Source organism: Acomys russatus, chromosome 6 (assembly GCF_903995435.1).
Source record: "Acomys russatus chromosome 6, mAcoRus1.1, whole genome shotgun sequence".
Lineage (NCBI taxonomy): Eukaryota > Metazoa > Chordata > Mammalia > Rodentia > Muridae > Acomys > Acomys russatus.
The window spans coordinates 89,387,690-89,403,975 of record NC_067142.1 but is presented as its reverse complement, the minus strand read 5'-3'; the positions used below and the strand labels follow the sequence as shown (position 1 = coordinate 89,403,975).

The 16,286-nt window shown below is 38.8% G+C and overlaps 1 protein-coding gene across 1 annotated transcript; it reads right to left on the bottom strand.

Annotated features, from left to right (window-relative positions):
* Positions 1–9,521: 9,521 nt before the first annotated feature.
* Positions 9,522–10,460, bottom strand: LOC127191189 (olfactory receptor 2B11-like). The gene has a single exon (XM_051148393.1). The coding sequence runs from the start codon at positions 10,458–10,460 to the stop codon at positions 9,522–9,524; it is 939 nt and encodes a 312-aa protein (XP_051004350.1).
* Between the last annotated feature and the right edge of the window lie 5,826 nt (positions 10,461–16,286).

The window sequence follows — 16,286 nt, the reverse complement described above, 5'->3', positions numbered from 1 at the left end:
CTGAGGCACTAACTCAGCGTGGCCATAGCTCCCCTGCTGTGGCGCAGGCTTAGTTGAGCATGCTGCTCCACACTAGGCACCACCTCAGCTCAGCGGCAGCTCCCCTGCGGTGACACAGTCTGGGCGGAGCACTTGGTTTCACCACAGGCGCTAACTCAGAGCAGCTGCAGTTCTCCTGCTGTGGCGCAGGCTTGGTGACGTGCTCGGTTCCATCCTAGGCACCACCTCAGCTCAGCGGCAGCTCCCCTGCGGTGACACAGTCCGGGCGGAGCACTGGTTCCACCACTGGCGCTAACTCAGAGCAGCCGCAGTTCTCCTGCTGTGGCGCAGGCTTGGTGACGTGCTCGGTTCCATCCTAGGCACCACCTCAGCTCAGCAGCAGCTCCCCTGCGGTGACACAGTCCGGGCGGAGCACTTGTTCCACCACTGGCGCTAACTCAGAGCAGCTGCAGTTCTCCTGCTGTGGCACAGGCTGGACAGAGCTCTCGGTTCCACCAGCTCTAAGACTCTGGTTGGACACAGTGTGCAGTTTGAATCCAGAATTCCTGGCTGAGATTGGTAGTCAGTTCGGGCCCTGAGTCAATAACTGACCACAGCACGCACTTTGGGCCAAAAGGCCCTAGTGGAGCTTGGTGCGTAGTCCCAGCCCAAAAATTCTGGCTGGACCCTGTGTGCATTTTGGGCCCAAAATCCCTAGCTGAGCTTGGCAGACGGTTCAGGCTCTGAGAATCTAGCTGAGTTCTGCCCGTGGTTCGGTCCCAGCGCTCCTGGCTGGACTTGGCAGGGAACACAGAAGGCTGTGGATACCTTGGCCTGACCCAACGCTCATTCAGAGACCCAGAACAATTGCAGGATCCACAGCAGAGGGGGACTGAGGATCACTGGCTGTGAGAGACCAGAACAACAGGGCTAACCTCCTAACATCCACACCAGTGAAGCTTTGAGCTCGCAGCCTAGGGAAATCGTGAGAAAACAAGTGAATCTATTGTCAGACACCCTCCATCCAACTCTGGAAGCTACCCAACAAAAACAAAGACGGCAAGATGTCTAAAGGACAACGAAAAAGCATACGCAAAAAACCCCAAAACAACATTGCGTCTCCAGTTTCCAGCTATCCCAAAGAAAACCACCCAGAGAGCTAAAATACAACGGAAATACAAGAAAATGACCTCAAATCCTTAGTAATGAGGATGATAATGGAGGAAACAAATAAAATTCGTAATCAAATGCAGGAAGACGCAGACAAACAGGTGAGAGACATAAAAGAAGCACATAGAGTGGAACTGGAAAAATTGCAGGAAAATGCAAACAACCAGATGAAAGAAATAAATAAAACGGTTCAAGCTCTGAAGACCTATAAAGAGGCAATGGAAGAAACTCAGGAATATACAAAAAAATCAGATGAAAGAAATCAAAAAATCAGTTCAAGATCTGAAAATGAAAATGGATACAATGATAAACACACAGACAGAAGAAAAACGAGAACATGAGACCTCAGAGAAGAAGGCGAGCAACACAGAGGTGAGCTTTTCTAACAGAATCCAAGAGATGGAAGAACGAATCTCAGGGCTAGAAGATACAATCACAGATATTGAATCAACCATTAAAGAAAATGCCAAATCTGGAAAACTCCTGACACAAAACATCCAAGAAATTAAGGACACCATGAAAAGAAGAAATTTGCGGATAATAGGCATTGAAGAAAGAGAAGACATCAGACTCCAGGGCCCAGAAACTATTCTCAACAAAATCATAGAAGAAAATTTCCCCAATCTAAAGAAAGAGATGCCTATAAACATACAAGAGGCCTACAGAACACCAAATAGAATTGACCAGAAAAGAAAAACTGCCTGCCACATAATAATCAAAACACAAAACATGCAGAACAAAGAAAAAATATTAAAAGCTGCAAGGGAAAAGGGCCAAATAACATTTAATGGTAAACCTATCAGAATTACACCTGACTTCTCAGCAGAGACCATAAAAGCCAGAAGGGCCTGGACAGAGATCCTGCAAACCCTAAGAGACCACAGATGCCAGGCCAGACTACTTTACCCAGCAAAATTATCAATAACCATTGATGGAGAAGAAACAAAATATTCCATGACAAAAACAAATTCAAACAGTACCTATCCACAAACCCAGCTTTACAGAAGGTACTAGAAGGAAAAACTCCATCCCAAAGGGTCAAGCTACAACCAAAACTACCCAGGAAATAGATAACTATCCCATGGCAAAAACACAACTACACAAACGCTCGACTGGAAACAACATCAAAATTAAGACTCTTAACAGTCACTGGTCATTAATATCTCTCAACATCAATGGCCTCAATTCTCCAATAAAAAGACACAGACTAACTGAATGGGTACATAAACAAGACCCAACATTCTTCTGCATCCAAGAAACACATCTCACCCATAATGAAAGGCATTACCTCAGGGTAAAAGGTTGGAAAAAAATATTCCAAGCAAATGGTCACAAGAAGCAAGCAGGTGTAGCCATTTTAGTATCGAACAAAATAGATTTTCAACCAAATTAATCAAAAGGGATGAGGAAGGACACTTCATACTCATCAAAGGTAAAGTCAACCAAGATGACATCACAATTCTGAACATCTATGCTCCCAATACAAGGGCACCCACATATGTAAAAGATCTCCTAAAAAAAGCTTAAACCACACATCGATCCCCACACAATAATAGTGGGAGACTTCAACACCCCACTCTCACTGAAGGATAAGTCATTGAAACAGAAACTAAGCCGAGAAATAACATCATTAACCAATGCCATGGTCAAATGGATCTAACAGATATCTATAGAAACCTTTCACCCAAACAAGAAAGAATACACCTTCTTCTCTGCACCCCATGGAACCTTCTCCAAAATTGATCACATCGTAGGTCACAAAGCAAGCCTCAACAGATACAAGAGGATTGAAATAATACCTTGTATCCTATCAGATCACCATGCTCTTAGGCTGCAATTCAACAACAACAGAAATAACAAAAAGCCTACACGTTTGTGGAAACTAAACAACTATCTGCTAAATGACACCTGGGTCAGGGAAGAAATAAAGAAAGAAATCAAGGAGTTTCTGAAATTCAATGAAAATGAAGAAACAACATACCCAAATTTGTGGGATACATTGAAAGCAGTGCTAAGAGGAAAATTCATAGCACTAAGTGCCTTTAAAAAGAAATTGGAAACATCGCACATAAGCATCTTAACGACACAACTGGAAGCCCTAGAAAAAAAAGAAGCAGAAACACCCAAGAGGAGTAGACGCCTGGAAATAATCAAACTCAGGGCTGAAATTAACAAATTAGAAACTAAGAAACAGTCCAAAGAATCAACAAAACCAAAAGCTGGTTCTTTGAGAAAATCAACAAGATAGACAGACCATTAGCCAAACTAACTAACAGGCGGAGAGACAGTATTGAAATCAACAAAATCAGAAATGAAAAGGGAGACATAACAACAGACACTGAAGAAATTCAAAGAATCATAAGATCCTACTTTGAAGGCATATACGCCACAAAATTTGAAAATCTAAGGGAAATGGACGATTTCTTGATCAAGTTCACTTGCCAAAGTTGAATGAAGAACAGATAAACAAGTTAAATAGTCCCATTTCCCCTACAGAAATAGAAGCAATCATTGATGGTCTCCCAACCAAAAAAAGCCCAGGGCCAGATGGTTTCAGTGCAGAATTCTACCAGACCTTTAAGGGCGAGCTAATACCGATACTCTTCAAGCTACTCCAAAAGATAGAAATGGATGGAAAATTACCAAATTCATTCTATGAGGCCATAGTCTCATTGATACCTAAACCTCACAAAGACTCAACAAAGAAAGAGAATTTCAGACCAATTTCTCTTATGAACATAGATGCAAAAATACTAAATAAAATACTTGCAAAACGAATACAGGAGCACATCAAAGATATCATTCATCATGACCAAGTAGGCTTCATTCCAGGCATGCAGGGATGGTTTAATATACGGAAATCCATCAATGTAATCCACCATATAAACAAACTGAAAATAAAAAACCACATGATCATCTCCTTGGATGCAGAGAAAGCATTTGATAAAATTCAACACCCATTCATGTTTAAAGTTTTAGAGAGATCGGGGATACAAGGCATGTTCCTCAACATAATGAAGGCTATATACAGCAAGCCAATAGCCAAAATCAAAGTAAATGGTGAGATACTCAAGGAAATTCCTCTCAAATCGGGAACAAGGCAAGGCTGCCCACTCTCTCCATATCTCTTCAATATAGTACTCGAAGTTCTAGCCAGAGCAATAAGACAACAAAAGGAGATCAAGGGTATCCAAATGGGAAAGGAGGAAGTCAAATTATCCCTCTTTACAGATGATATGATAGTGTACATAAGTGACCCTCAAAACTCCACCAGAGAACTCCTAAAGCTGATAAACACCTTCAGCAAATTGGCGGGATACAAAATTAACTCAAAAAAGTCTGTAGCCTTCCTATACACAAATGACAAGCTTGCAGAGGAAGAAATTAGGAAAACCACACCCTTCACATTAGCCACAAGCAATATAAAATATCTAGGAGTTACCCTAACTAAGCAAGTGAAGGACTTGTATGAAAAAAATTTCAAAACTCTGAAGAAAGAGATTGAAGATGACCTGAGAAGATGGCGTGATCTTCCTTGCTCATGGATCGGGAGAATTAACATAGTAAAAATGGCCATCCTACCAAAAGCAATCTACAGATTCAATGCAATCCCTATCAAAATAACTACACAATTTTTTAAAGACATTGAAAGTTCAATTCTGAACTTCATATGGAAAACAAAAAACCCAGAATAGCTAAAACAATCTTGTACAATAAAAGATGCTCCGGAGGAATCTCCATACCTGATCTCAAACTGTACTATAAAGCAATAGTAATTAAAACAGCATGGTACTGGCACAGCAACAGGCTGGTTGATCAGTGGAATCGAATCGAAGACCCAGATATGAATCTACACACATATGGTCACTTGATTTTTGACAAAGAAGCCAAATCCATTTAATGGAAAAAGGATAGCATCTTCAACAAATGGTGCTGGTCTAACTGGAGGTCTATGTGTAAAAAAATGCAACTGGACCCATATTTGTCACCTAGCACAAAACTCAAATCCAAGTGGATTAAAGACCCTCAACATAAAACCAGAGACACTAAGCCACTTAGAAGAAAAAGTGGGAAAGAGCCTGGAACATATTGGCACAGGAGACAACTTCCTGAACAGAACACCAACGGCCCAGGCCTTAATGTCAACCATTAATAAATGGGACCTCATGAGGCTGAGAAGCTTCTGTAAGGCAGGAGACACTGTCAAGAGAACAAAGCGACAGCCTACAGACTGGGAAAAAAATCTTCACCAACCCTACATCTGACAAAGGTCTAATATCCAAAATATATAAAAGAACTCAAGAAATTAAACACCACCAAACCGAATAACCCAATTGAGAAATGGGGCTTGGAACTAAACAGAGAATTCTCAACAGAGGAGTATCAAATGGCTGAGAAACACTTAAAGAAATGCTCAACCTCCTTAGTCATCAGGGAAATGCAAATCAAAACACCTCTGAGATTCCATCTTACACCCATCAGAATGGCTAAGATCAAAAATTCAAGCGACACCACATGCTGGCGAGGATGTGGGGAGAGAGGAACACTCCTTCATTGCTGGTGGGAATGCAAACTAGTACAGCCACTTTGGAAATCTATCTGGTGCTATCTCAGAAAAATGGGAATAGGGCTTCCTCAAGACCCAGCTATTCCACTCCTTGGAATATACCCAGAAGATGCTCCAGCACACAACAAGAAAATTTGCTCAACCATGTTCATAGCAGCCTTAGTCATAATAGCCAGAAACATGGAAACAGCCTAAGTGTCCCTCAGTAGAAGAGTGGATAAAGAAACTGTGGTACATATACACTATGGAATACTACTCAGCTATTAAAAACAAGGAATTCCCGAAATTTGTGGATAAATGGATTGAGCTAGAAATGATCATAATGAGTGAGTTAACCCAGAAGCAGAAGAATCAAATGGTATATACTCACTTATATCTGCATACTAGCCCAAGGGACATGTCCCACGAAGCCTTCACTTACCAGGAAACTGGGACAGAGGGGACGGCATCCTATTGGGACTCTAAATGAGAGACGCATGGGAGAACAGAAAAAAAAAAAAAAAAAAAAAAAAAAAAAAAAAACGATCCAGAGGGTCCTAGAAATCTACAAGTAGAACAATATGATAGGCAGATTTGGGCCCAGGGGTCCCGCTCAAACTAAGGCACCAGCCAAGGACAATACAGGAGGTAAACTTTAAACCCCTTCCCAGATCTAGCCAATGGTCAGATATTCTCCACAGTTGAGTGGAAGAGTGTGATACGACTTTCTCACGTACTCTGGTGCCTCACATTTGACCATGTCCCCTGGAGGGGGGAGACCTGGTGGCACTCAGAGGAAGGACAGCAAGTAGCCAAGAAGAGACTTGATAACCCTATGAGAATATATAGGGGGACGTAATCCCCCTCAAGAACAGTCATAGGGGAGGGGAATAATGGGAAAATGGGGGGGGGAGGAGGAATGGGAGGATACAAGGGATGGGATAAACATTGAGATGTAACAAGAATAAATTAATAAAAATAAAAATGAATGAGCTTAAATTTATAAATTTGTTAAAAAGAGATTTATACATTTTATTAAACTTTTATCAGAACAAAAAAAAAAAAAAATAAATACACTCACAGGGCTTCTCTCCAGTATGAACTTTTTCATGCCTTCAAAGATGACTGGGACATGTGAAGGCTTTACTATATTCATTAAATTCATAGGGTTTCTCTCTAGTATGTGTTCTTTTATGATATTGGAAACTACTGTGATGTGCAAAGGTTTCACCATATTAAATACCTTTAGAGTATCTCTCCACAGCCCAGGGCTACACAGAGAAACCCTGTGTCAAAAAAGACCTTCAGTTTGTACTGCATATGTCTGGGTCTAGTGTTTATTTTTTCCTCCATTCCTCAGCATCTTCTCAACAGCTGATTGCTATAGCCTGTTCTTCACCAATGGTTGGTTTCCCTTAATTGGCTGTTCACCGCCTGCTCAATTCTCCCTACCACGGATCCACCAAGACTTTCTCTTCTCTCCCCTTGAGTGTTCCCAGAGCTGGTCTGTGGGACACTCAGCTTCCTGATATCATTTAATAGAAATTATTAACGAGTAGATGAGCACCTTTAGGATTTAAAGTAGAAATGGATGATTGTTTTTTATATGGATGTTTTAAGATTTTTATAAGATTACTTTTTAAGATAATTGATTCTTTCTTTGTAACTGAAAACTGCAGCCTGCCAGTAAAGAAAAGCTGTCTGAGAAATTACCTTGCTTGCTTATATTTTGTTAATATATAACAAGTTGCTTAGTTACAAATGTATATGGGTTCTTGGAAATAACTTGTTTTTCATGTTTGTTTCTCACCCATAGTACGTAAAGTATTTAATCATGTGAAGGTACCAAGGAACATATTTTTCTTACAAATACTCATCCACTTGAAGAAAAATAGAATGTAACAACGTTGTGATTTTTGTACTGCTTGAAAGACCTTGCTGAGATATAAGCTGTGGGAGAAATAATAAAGTTATTGGAACTTACTCTTTGGAGTTTTTTCCATCCACCAAATGTATGTATGTATGTATGTGTGTATGTATGTATATATATTTATATATATGTGCATATATACAATAGATGGTTAGGTTGGAATATTTTTCCATCCACAAAGATGTGTGTGTGTATATGTATGTGTTTAAGATTATTAGAATCCATTTACATCCACCTAATATGTGAATGTATGTATGAAGGAGAGATAAACATGTTTTTGTTCAGATCACAAGTAGAGGATGAGAAAAAGACTTGTGAGAGAGCAGGTGATGTTTATCGCCTTAGAAGTCAAACCACTGTGTGGGAGAGATTGGTTGTTAACAAGCTGAAAAACATTCTTGAACAAATACTGAGAGGAGATATAAATGTGAGCCAAAAACAGGAGGTGGGGCCTTTGGAGACTTGGGATAGTTTTGGCTGTTCATTGCTCTGCTTTGAGATGCTTCTAGAGAGAACCGCTCGAGGGAAGGCTTCAGGGCTCCAGGCTCTGGTTGAGGTTCTGGTTTCTGGTTACTCCAGGTTCCAGCAGAAGAAATCCTGCTGATTACACCAGGAGAATCGTTCCTCAGAACTGTTATCCTCATGGTTTCATTACTGTATTCTTTAATCTTCTTTTCCTATTGTTTAGGTTAGTCAGGTTATAAGTGAGGTACTCTCGCTTAATAAGTTCATAATAAAATATATTTGGTAATAAAATTGAGCCTACAAAAGTATATATATGTGTGTATGTATTATGTGTGTATATGAATGTGTAAAGTAAGAGAAACTTGAAAGAAGAATCTTGTTGGAACCTACAATCTTACTGGAGTCTGTCTTACTTCATCAAGTGTAAGTGTAGGTGTGTGTGTGTGTGTGTGTGTGTGTTTCTTTTCTCTCCTTTCTCTTTCATTTTTAAACACTTTGCCGTGATCACTGGAAAGCCTCTGCTAGGAGGCCATAGCCCCCTGCTTGCCAGCATCAGTGGAAGCCCCCCAGAAGCCACCAGCCCTAGCACCCCTCCCCCCACTTACATGGTAGCTGTAAGTCCATTCCCTCACACCAGGAAGCTATCAGCACTGGCCCGTCACCAGCAATTTAATTCTGGCACCTGCTACTATCAGTAGAAGTCATTGCTTGTAACAATCAATTCCAGCCTGGAAGTTTGTCCTCAGAGGAATTCTGCAGAATCCCCAACCCTGCCTCAGTTATAACATTTAATATTGAAGCTGGACTGTTCATACCTGGGATGTTCACACACTTGGGCCAAACTTTCTGAGAATGATGAAAATTCCTCAAGTGATATCAACAAGATGTATACCAATGAATAAATGTTATAATTAAAGTAAGCAGATAGTAATTTTTGTACATTCTAAACTATTAAATATGTATTATTTAAGTTAAAAGATGATACAGAACCATTTTTATATTAAAAAGATCCCTTGCTAATATTTCTAAACATTACTTTATAACATTATTGTAAAGATTATGTGATATTTCATTAGAAAAACACATAACATGAGATTGGAATGACAGTTGATGACTGCAAAAAGGATGAAGAATCACTTTTCTTGGGGATGTGGCCACTGGTAGGTTGCCCATGCCCTAGTAGATAGATCCACATACATACACTAATTGGTCAGTACTAATTAGACGTAGGGGGTTGTTACTACGAAGAAGACATGAAATCTACAAGGAAACAAGTTGGGTAATCCGGGGGGAATTGGAGGGAGGTGGTGGTGGTAGGTAAGATGAAAATACATTTCAAAAAAATAAATGAAAAAAATACTATTGTTTCAAAATTTTAACCAAGAGAAACATATTCTAACAGTTCAATAATTTTATTTGTTATATAAACTATCACTTAAAACACAAAATCCTTCTTGCAAGATGGCCTAATGCTCTCTTTACATCCTTATTCCTCAGAGTGTAAATGAATGGGTTAAGTGTAGGGGTTATCACACCATAGAAAAGAGCCATGAACTTAGGTTGGTCCCTTGAGATGGAGGAGGGGGGCTGAAGGTACATACTAATTCCAGGACCATAAAATAAGGAAACTACTATAAGATGAGAGGAACATGTTCCAAAAGCCTTTGTCCTTCCCTCAGAAGACTTAATCCTAAGTATAGCACGTCCAATACTTATATAGGAAGCAAGTATTAAGCATAAAGGAACAGCTAGTATAAAAATGCATGCTACAGAGAGTGCCAGCTCATTTGTCTCTTTGTTACCACAAGCAGCCTTTATCAGAACAGGAATCTCACATAATAAGTGATCCAGAGTGTTAATGCCACACAGTGGCAACTGTAAAGTAAGTGTGGCTTCTGAGATGGCATAGACGGTTCCACAGAGCCACATGATGCATACTAACAGCATACATGAGTGCCGATTCATGATCAGAGAGTAGTGCAGAGGTCTGCAAATGGCCACGTAGCGATCAAAAGACATAATAGCCAGAAGGAGACACTCTGTGCTCCCCATTGCACTGAATAAATAAAGTTGAAGTGCACACCCCACGTAGCTGATGGTCTTTCTGGCGCTTCCCAGGTTAAACAGCATCTGGGGCACGATGCTTGTGGTGTAGCACATGTCCAGGAAAGAGAGGTTGGTGAGGAAGAAATACATGGGGCTGTGGAGACGGGGGTCTAAGGTGGACACTAGGATGATGGCAACATTCCCTATCATAGCCAGGGGGTACGCTGCCAGGAGAATAATGAAGACCGAGAGCTCCAGCCAAGGATGGTTGGCAAAACCTAGAAGAATGAACTCTTCAGGGTGGGTGACATTAATGACGGCCATTCTCTTCAATTTGTTTCACCTGTAATAACAAAGTGGCAGAGGGGGAATTTGACAAAATAAAAACCCAGCACATTATTTTCTGTCTTGTACTGTTTTTCCAGTGATTAAAAAAAGATAAAAGTGTTGTCATGACCTTGATGGGGTAAAAAAGATAGAGTCTTGCCCAGGTGTCACTTTTATGACACTAGTAAAGTAAGTTACTTTAAACAAGATTTTTACCTGTATACTGAATTTCTTCCTCTGTATGATAAGGCTAGTGCACTAAATTCTCATTACAATAAAAAAAAAAAGAAGTTTATATGACCCTTGAAAATTCATAAAATTTGCTTTTCTATATCTGGCTAACAAAAAGTAGACCAGGCTTCTTCCTATACACAAATGACAAACTTGCAGAGGAAGAAATTAGGAAAGCCCCACCCTTCACATTAGCCACAAGCAATATAAAATATCTAGGAGTCACTCTAACTAAGCAAGTGAAGGACTTGTTTGAAAAAAATTTCAAAACTCTGAAGAAAGAGATTGAAGATGACTTGAGAAGATGGAATGATCTTCCTTGCTCATGGATCGGAGAGAATTAACATAGTAAAAATGGCCATCCTACCAAAGCATCTACAGGATTCAATGCAATCCCTCTCAAAACACCTACAGAATTTTTTAAAGACATTGAAAGTTCAATTCTGAACTTCATATGGAAAAACAAAAAACCCAGAATAGCTAAAACAATCTTGTACAATAAAAGGTGCTTCGGAGGAATTTCCATACCTGATCTCAAACTGTACTATAAAGCAATAGTAATTAAAACAGCTTGGTACTGGCACAGCAACAGGCTGGTTGATCAGTGGAATCGAATCAAAGACCCAGATATGAATCCACACACATATGGTCATTTGATTTTTGACAAAGAAGCCAAATCCATTCAATGGAAAAAGGATAGCATCTTCAACAAATGGTGCTGGTCTAACTGGAGGTCTATGTGTAAAAAAATGCAACTGGACCCATATTTGTCACCTTGCACAAAACTCAAATGCAAGTGGATTAAAGACCTCAACATAAAACCAGAGACACTAAGTCACTTAGAGGAAAAAGTGGGGAAGAGCCTGGAACATATTGGCACAGGAGACAACTTCCTGAACAGAACACCAACAGCCCAGGCCTTAATGTCAACAATTAATAAATGGGACCTCATGAGGCTGAGAAGCTTCTGTAAGGCAGGAGACACTGTCAAGAGAACAAAGCGACAGCCTACAGACTGGGAAAAGATTTTCACCAACCCTACATCTGACAAAGGTCTAATATCCAAAATATATAAAGAACTCAAGAAGCTAAACACCACCAAACCGAATAACCCAATTGAGAAATGGGGCTTGGAACTAAACAGAGAATTCTCAACAGAGGAGTATCAAATGGCCGAGAAACACTTAAAGAAATTCTCAACCTCCTTAGTCATCAGGGAAATGCAAATCAAAACACCTCTGAGATTCCATCTACACCCATCAGAATGGCTAAGATCAAAAATTCAAGCGACACCACATGCTGGCGAGGATGTGGGGAGAGAGGAACACTCCTTCATTGCTGGTGGGAATGCAAACTAGTACAGCCACTTTGGAAATCTATCTGGTGCTATCTCAGAAAAATGGGAATAGGGTTTCCTCAAGACCCAGCTATTCCACTCCTTGGAATATACTCAGAAGATGCTCCAGCACACAACAAGAAAATTTGCTCAACCATGTTCATAGCAGCCTTATTCATAATAGCCAGAACATGGAAACAGCCTAAGTGTCCCTCAGTAGAAGAATGGATAAAGAAACTGTGGTACATATACACTATGGAATACTACTCAGGTATTAAAAACAAGGAATTCCCGAAATTTGTGGATAAATGGATTGAGCTAGAAATGATCATAATGAGTGAGTTAACCCAGAAGCAGAAAGACTTAAATAGTATATACTCACTTATATCTGCATATTAGCACAAGGGGCATGTCCCACAAAAGCCTTGACTTACCAGGAAACTGGGACAGAGGGGAGGACATCCTATTGGGACTCTAGATGAGAGAAGCATGGGAGAATGGCAAAGTAGAAGGATCCAGAGGGTCCTAGAAACCTACAAGTAGAACATTATGATAGGCAGATTTGGGCCCAGGGGTCCCACTCAAAACTAAGGCACCAGCCAAGGACAATACAGGCGGTAAAATTTAAACCCCTACCCAGATCTAGCCAATGGTCAGAACAGTCTCCACACTTTAGTGGAGAGTGGGATATGACTTTCTCATGTACTCTGGTGCCTCACATTTGACCATGTCCCCTGGAGGGGGAGACCTGGTGGCAATCAGAGGAAGGACAGCAGGTTACTGAGAAGAGACTTGATACCCTATGAGCATATACAGGGGGAGGTAATCCCCCTCAGGAACAGTCATAGGGGAGGGAGGGAAGAATGGGAGGATACAAGGGATGGGATAACCATTGAGATGTAACAAGAATAAATTAATAAAAAAAAACTAAAAAAAAAAAAAAAAAAAGTAGACCAGGCTTCTAAATGAGTAACTGAATAAAGAGAAACATTATGATGATGTCATCCAGCACAAATTCATCAGGAGAATTATTATTTCTACCAAGAGTAAGAAGAGTGGTGTTAAACAACATAGCTGAGGTATTTAAAACTTACACATATAAAATCTTTTTAAGTGCTTTATATATTACTGTTGTGTCTGTGTGAAGGAATTGAGTGTGTGCATACCACAGCACGGTTCAGCACTGTGTGGTCAGAGGGACAGCTTTTGGGAGTTGGTACCCATTTTCTATGCTGGGATCTGGGGATAAAACTGAGGCAGTCAATCTTGGGCAGCTATGACTTTTTACCAACTCAGCCATCTTGCTAGCCTAAAATGCAACTTCTATTACATCATTATTTAACAATACAATTTAATGACATTAAACAAAATCAAATCAGTTTCTCTGTGCTCATTGCATGCTTTTTCTTGTGTAGTTACTTAGATTTGAAATAATTGAAAGCCCTATTTATTTTGAGCTAAAACATTCATATTAGGCATTTTCATTTAATGAACGTATTACACTGTCTTAAAATGGATTGTACACTTACCAAAACATACTAATTATATAACTATAGATGCATTTATTAATATGAAGTAATTTTACAACTGCTTGGAGAAAACTCATTTTCCTAAGTCAGATGCAAAGACTCAGACTTTCAAGTTACTTTACATTGTTGAAATTGTGTGTGTGTGTATGTGTGTGTGTGTGTTCTTTCTTTTCGGATAAAAGAAACATAAAACAGTATTCAGTACCTAAATAATGGGATATTTTGGCAAAGGGATGTGTGATGTGAAAAAACTATGATATGAATTAGATTCTAAAATTATACATTTAAATATTTCTATCTACTCATACAATTTTATAATTAGACCATAAGATAATTTTTGCCTATTTATTGAATAATGTTATAATCACCTTTTTAAATTCATCTACACTAACAACCATTCAATATTTAAAAGGATAATTTATATTTAATACTCTAAAATTTTCATAATTATTTTAAGGTTTCTGTTTTGTTTGTTTTTTCAAGTCAGGGTTTCTCTGTGTAGCCTTTGCTGTCCTAGACTCACTTTGTAGACAAAGCTGGCCTCAAACTCACAGAGATCTGCCTGCCTCTGCCTCTGAGTGCAGGGACTAAAGGCGTGCACAACCATGCCTGGCTATTTTAAGGTTTCTTAATGTTAACATATTAATAATAGGATTGTTTATGAATTTTCATCCATATCAAAAGACAAAGCTAACATATTTAATTATAGATCCAATAACTATTTTCAATGCAAGAATCAGGTAAGGGTTCTTTGTACAAGACAGGAAGAAAATTCACACTGGGAAGACGCAGAGCTGTGAGTTCTTCAAGTTTGACAACTGAGAAAACATGATAAATCAACATTAGCTTACTCAGGCATATTTCTTTTCTTGTAATGATGACATGTGAGAGGACTTTCACAATATTTCCACTTCTAATTGACAGAATATTTATTTTAAAGACAGTCTTACTGTTTTGCATCTTTCTGCCTTATAAAGCAACAGTTAGATATGTGACATCTATACTGAATTTCTGTGTCTGGTTTGATCTCATCTGTCAGAGTCTAATAAAGGTCAGTGCTTCATGGTCTGTGTCACTCACCCTGAAATATACATAAGTTCTATAGTTTTATCCCCAATTCCCTTAATTTTACATTATATCAAGGTAGTTAGATGCTTTCATAGATTATATAACCTTTGTGTCTTTGGCGTCTGGTAAGTTTGATTAGTATTTTACTGTTTTTTTTTAAATCTAGAAATCTGTAAGTTACCTTAGGATGGCTTGAACCCCATTCATTTTGTGTGTGTGTGGTGTGTGTGTTTCATATACCATTTCCATTACATACAATTATATATTTGTTGCATATTTTACTTAGCTTCATGTAGGAAAACATAAAAAAGTAATATTGGTTATTTTATCTAAATCTGAAACAACTAGATGAAATATGTAAACAAGTCAATATAAAAACCTTGGCCACAGATTTTAAAATCATTTATATAATGGAAAATATCTCCAAATAAGCTACATTTTGTGTGCTAATGTTAATACAGTTATTAACTAATGTTTATATATAGTACCCTGCTATTTAGTGTCAGATAGAGTTCATGACGTTTAATACTTTCAGTGATGTTTCAAATAAGAGGTAGACAAGGAGATGTAATGTATGAAGAGATTGGCTTGTTCTCAGAAACAATAAATAGGGATCTTCAAGTTCTAGAGGAGACTTCGTGAAGAGAAATGCTCTGAATTTCAAAAGTGCATTAATTAGTATGACCAAAATACATTCCATTATTTCCTAAAAATGCATGACCCATGAAAATGTGTCTTTTGACTTACCTTGTGTTAATAATCTTCAGTGAGAAGAAGAAAATATGGAGAAGTTTAGAGTGCTTTTTTATTTTCAGAGATAAATTAAGAAGCTTTAGTTCAAAGAAGAATACAGTGTTTGAAAATTAATTTTGAAAATTGATTAATTGATGAGTAACTGATGTACTAAGACAAAAAGGCTTAAGAAGACAGTGGTAGGAAATACACAGAATGGTGCGTATGTGCTATTTGTATGCTGCTCTCCGATCTCCTGGGGCTGCTCTCAAGCAGACCACTTGGCTTTATCCTTGTTGAATTAGCAGAAAATGTTCCTAGGGACAGAGTTCTTTGTGGATTTGCTTGCTGTGTACAGTTAATTATATCCTTAGTTGTGTTGTAAGCAAGTCTATCCTATTATTAGATGTGGTTTAAAATAATTTCATTAAATGTCTTAATTCACTGTATACATTTTAGATTTATTTTATTCTGTGTCTCTTCACCCCAGATAGGTATTGATGACAGAGCAAAGAAAGGGTTCCACTTGTGAATCATGTTAGTTTCAGGGACTTCCTGAGGCTTTAAAATTTTTTACTTCCAACAACTTAAGAAGCCTCTCTCTAAGAAGAAATTTTCATTTTCAAGGACATTGCTACACATCATTCATATACTGATAAGAGAATACATGCAAGTATTTATTTTATTATTGAAAAATAATAATTGTTCATAATGGGGATTGTAGTGGTTTGAATTAAAAAAAATCTTCCCATGGGTCATGTGTTTGAACACTTGGTTACCCAGTTGGTGGTATTTGTTTGGGAAGGTAATATAGAACTTTTGGGTCCCAGGGCCTTGACTAAAGGAAGTAATTCACTGAGCTGGGAGTGGTGACACAGCCTTCAATTCCAGCACTTGGGAGGCAGAGGCAGGTGGATTGCTGTGAGT

What these genes read in the sequence shown, in the direction of transcription:
- LOC127191189 (XM_051148393.1), bottom strand. Translation starts at nt 10,460, where the DNA reads ATGGCCGTCATTAATGTCACCCACCCTGAAGAGTTCATTCTTCTAGGT.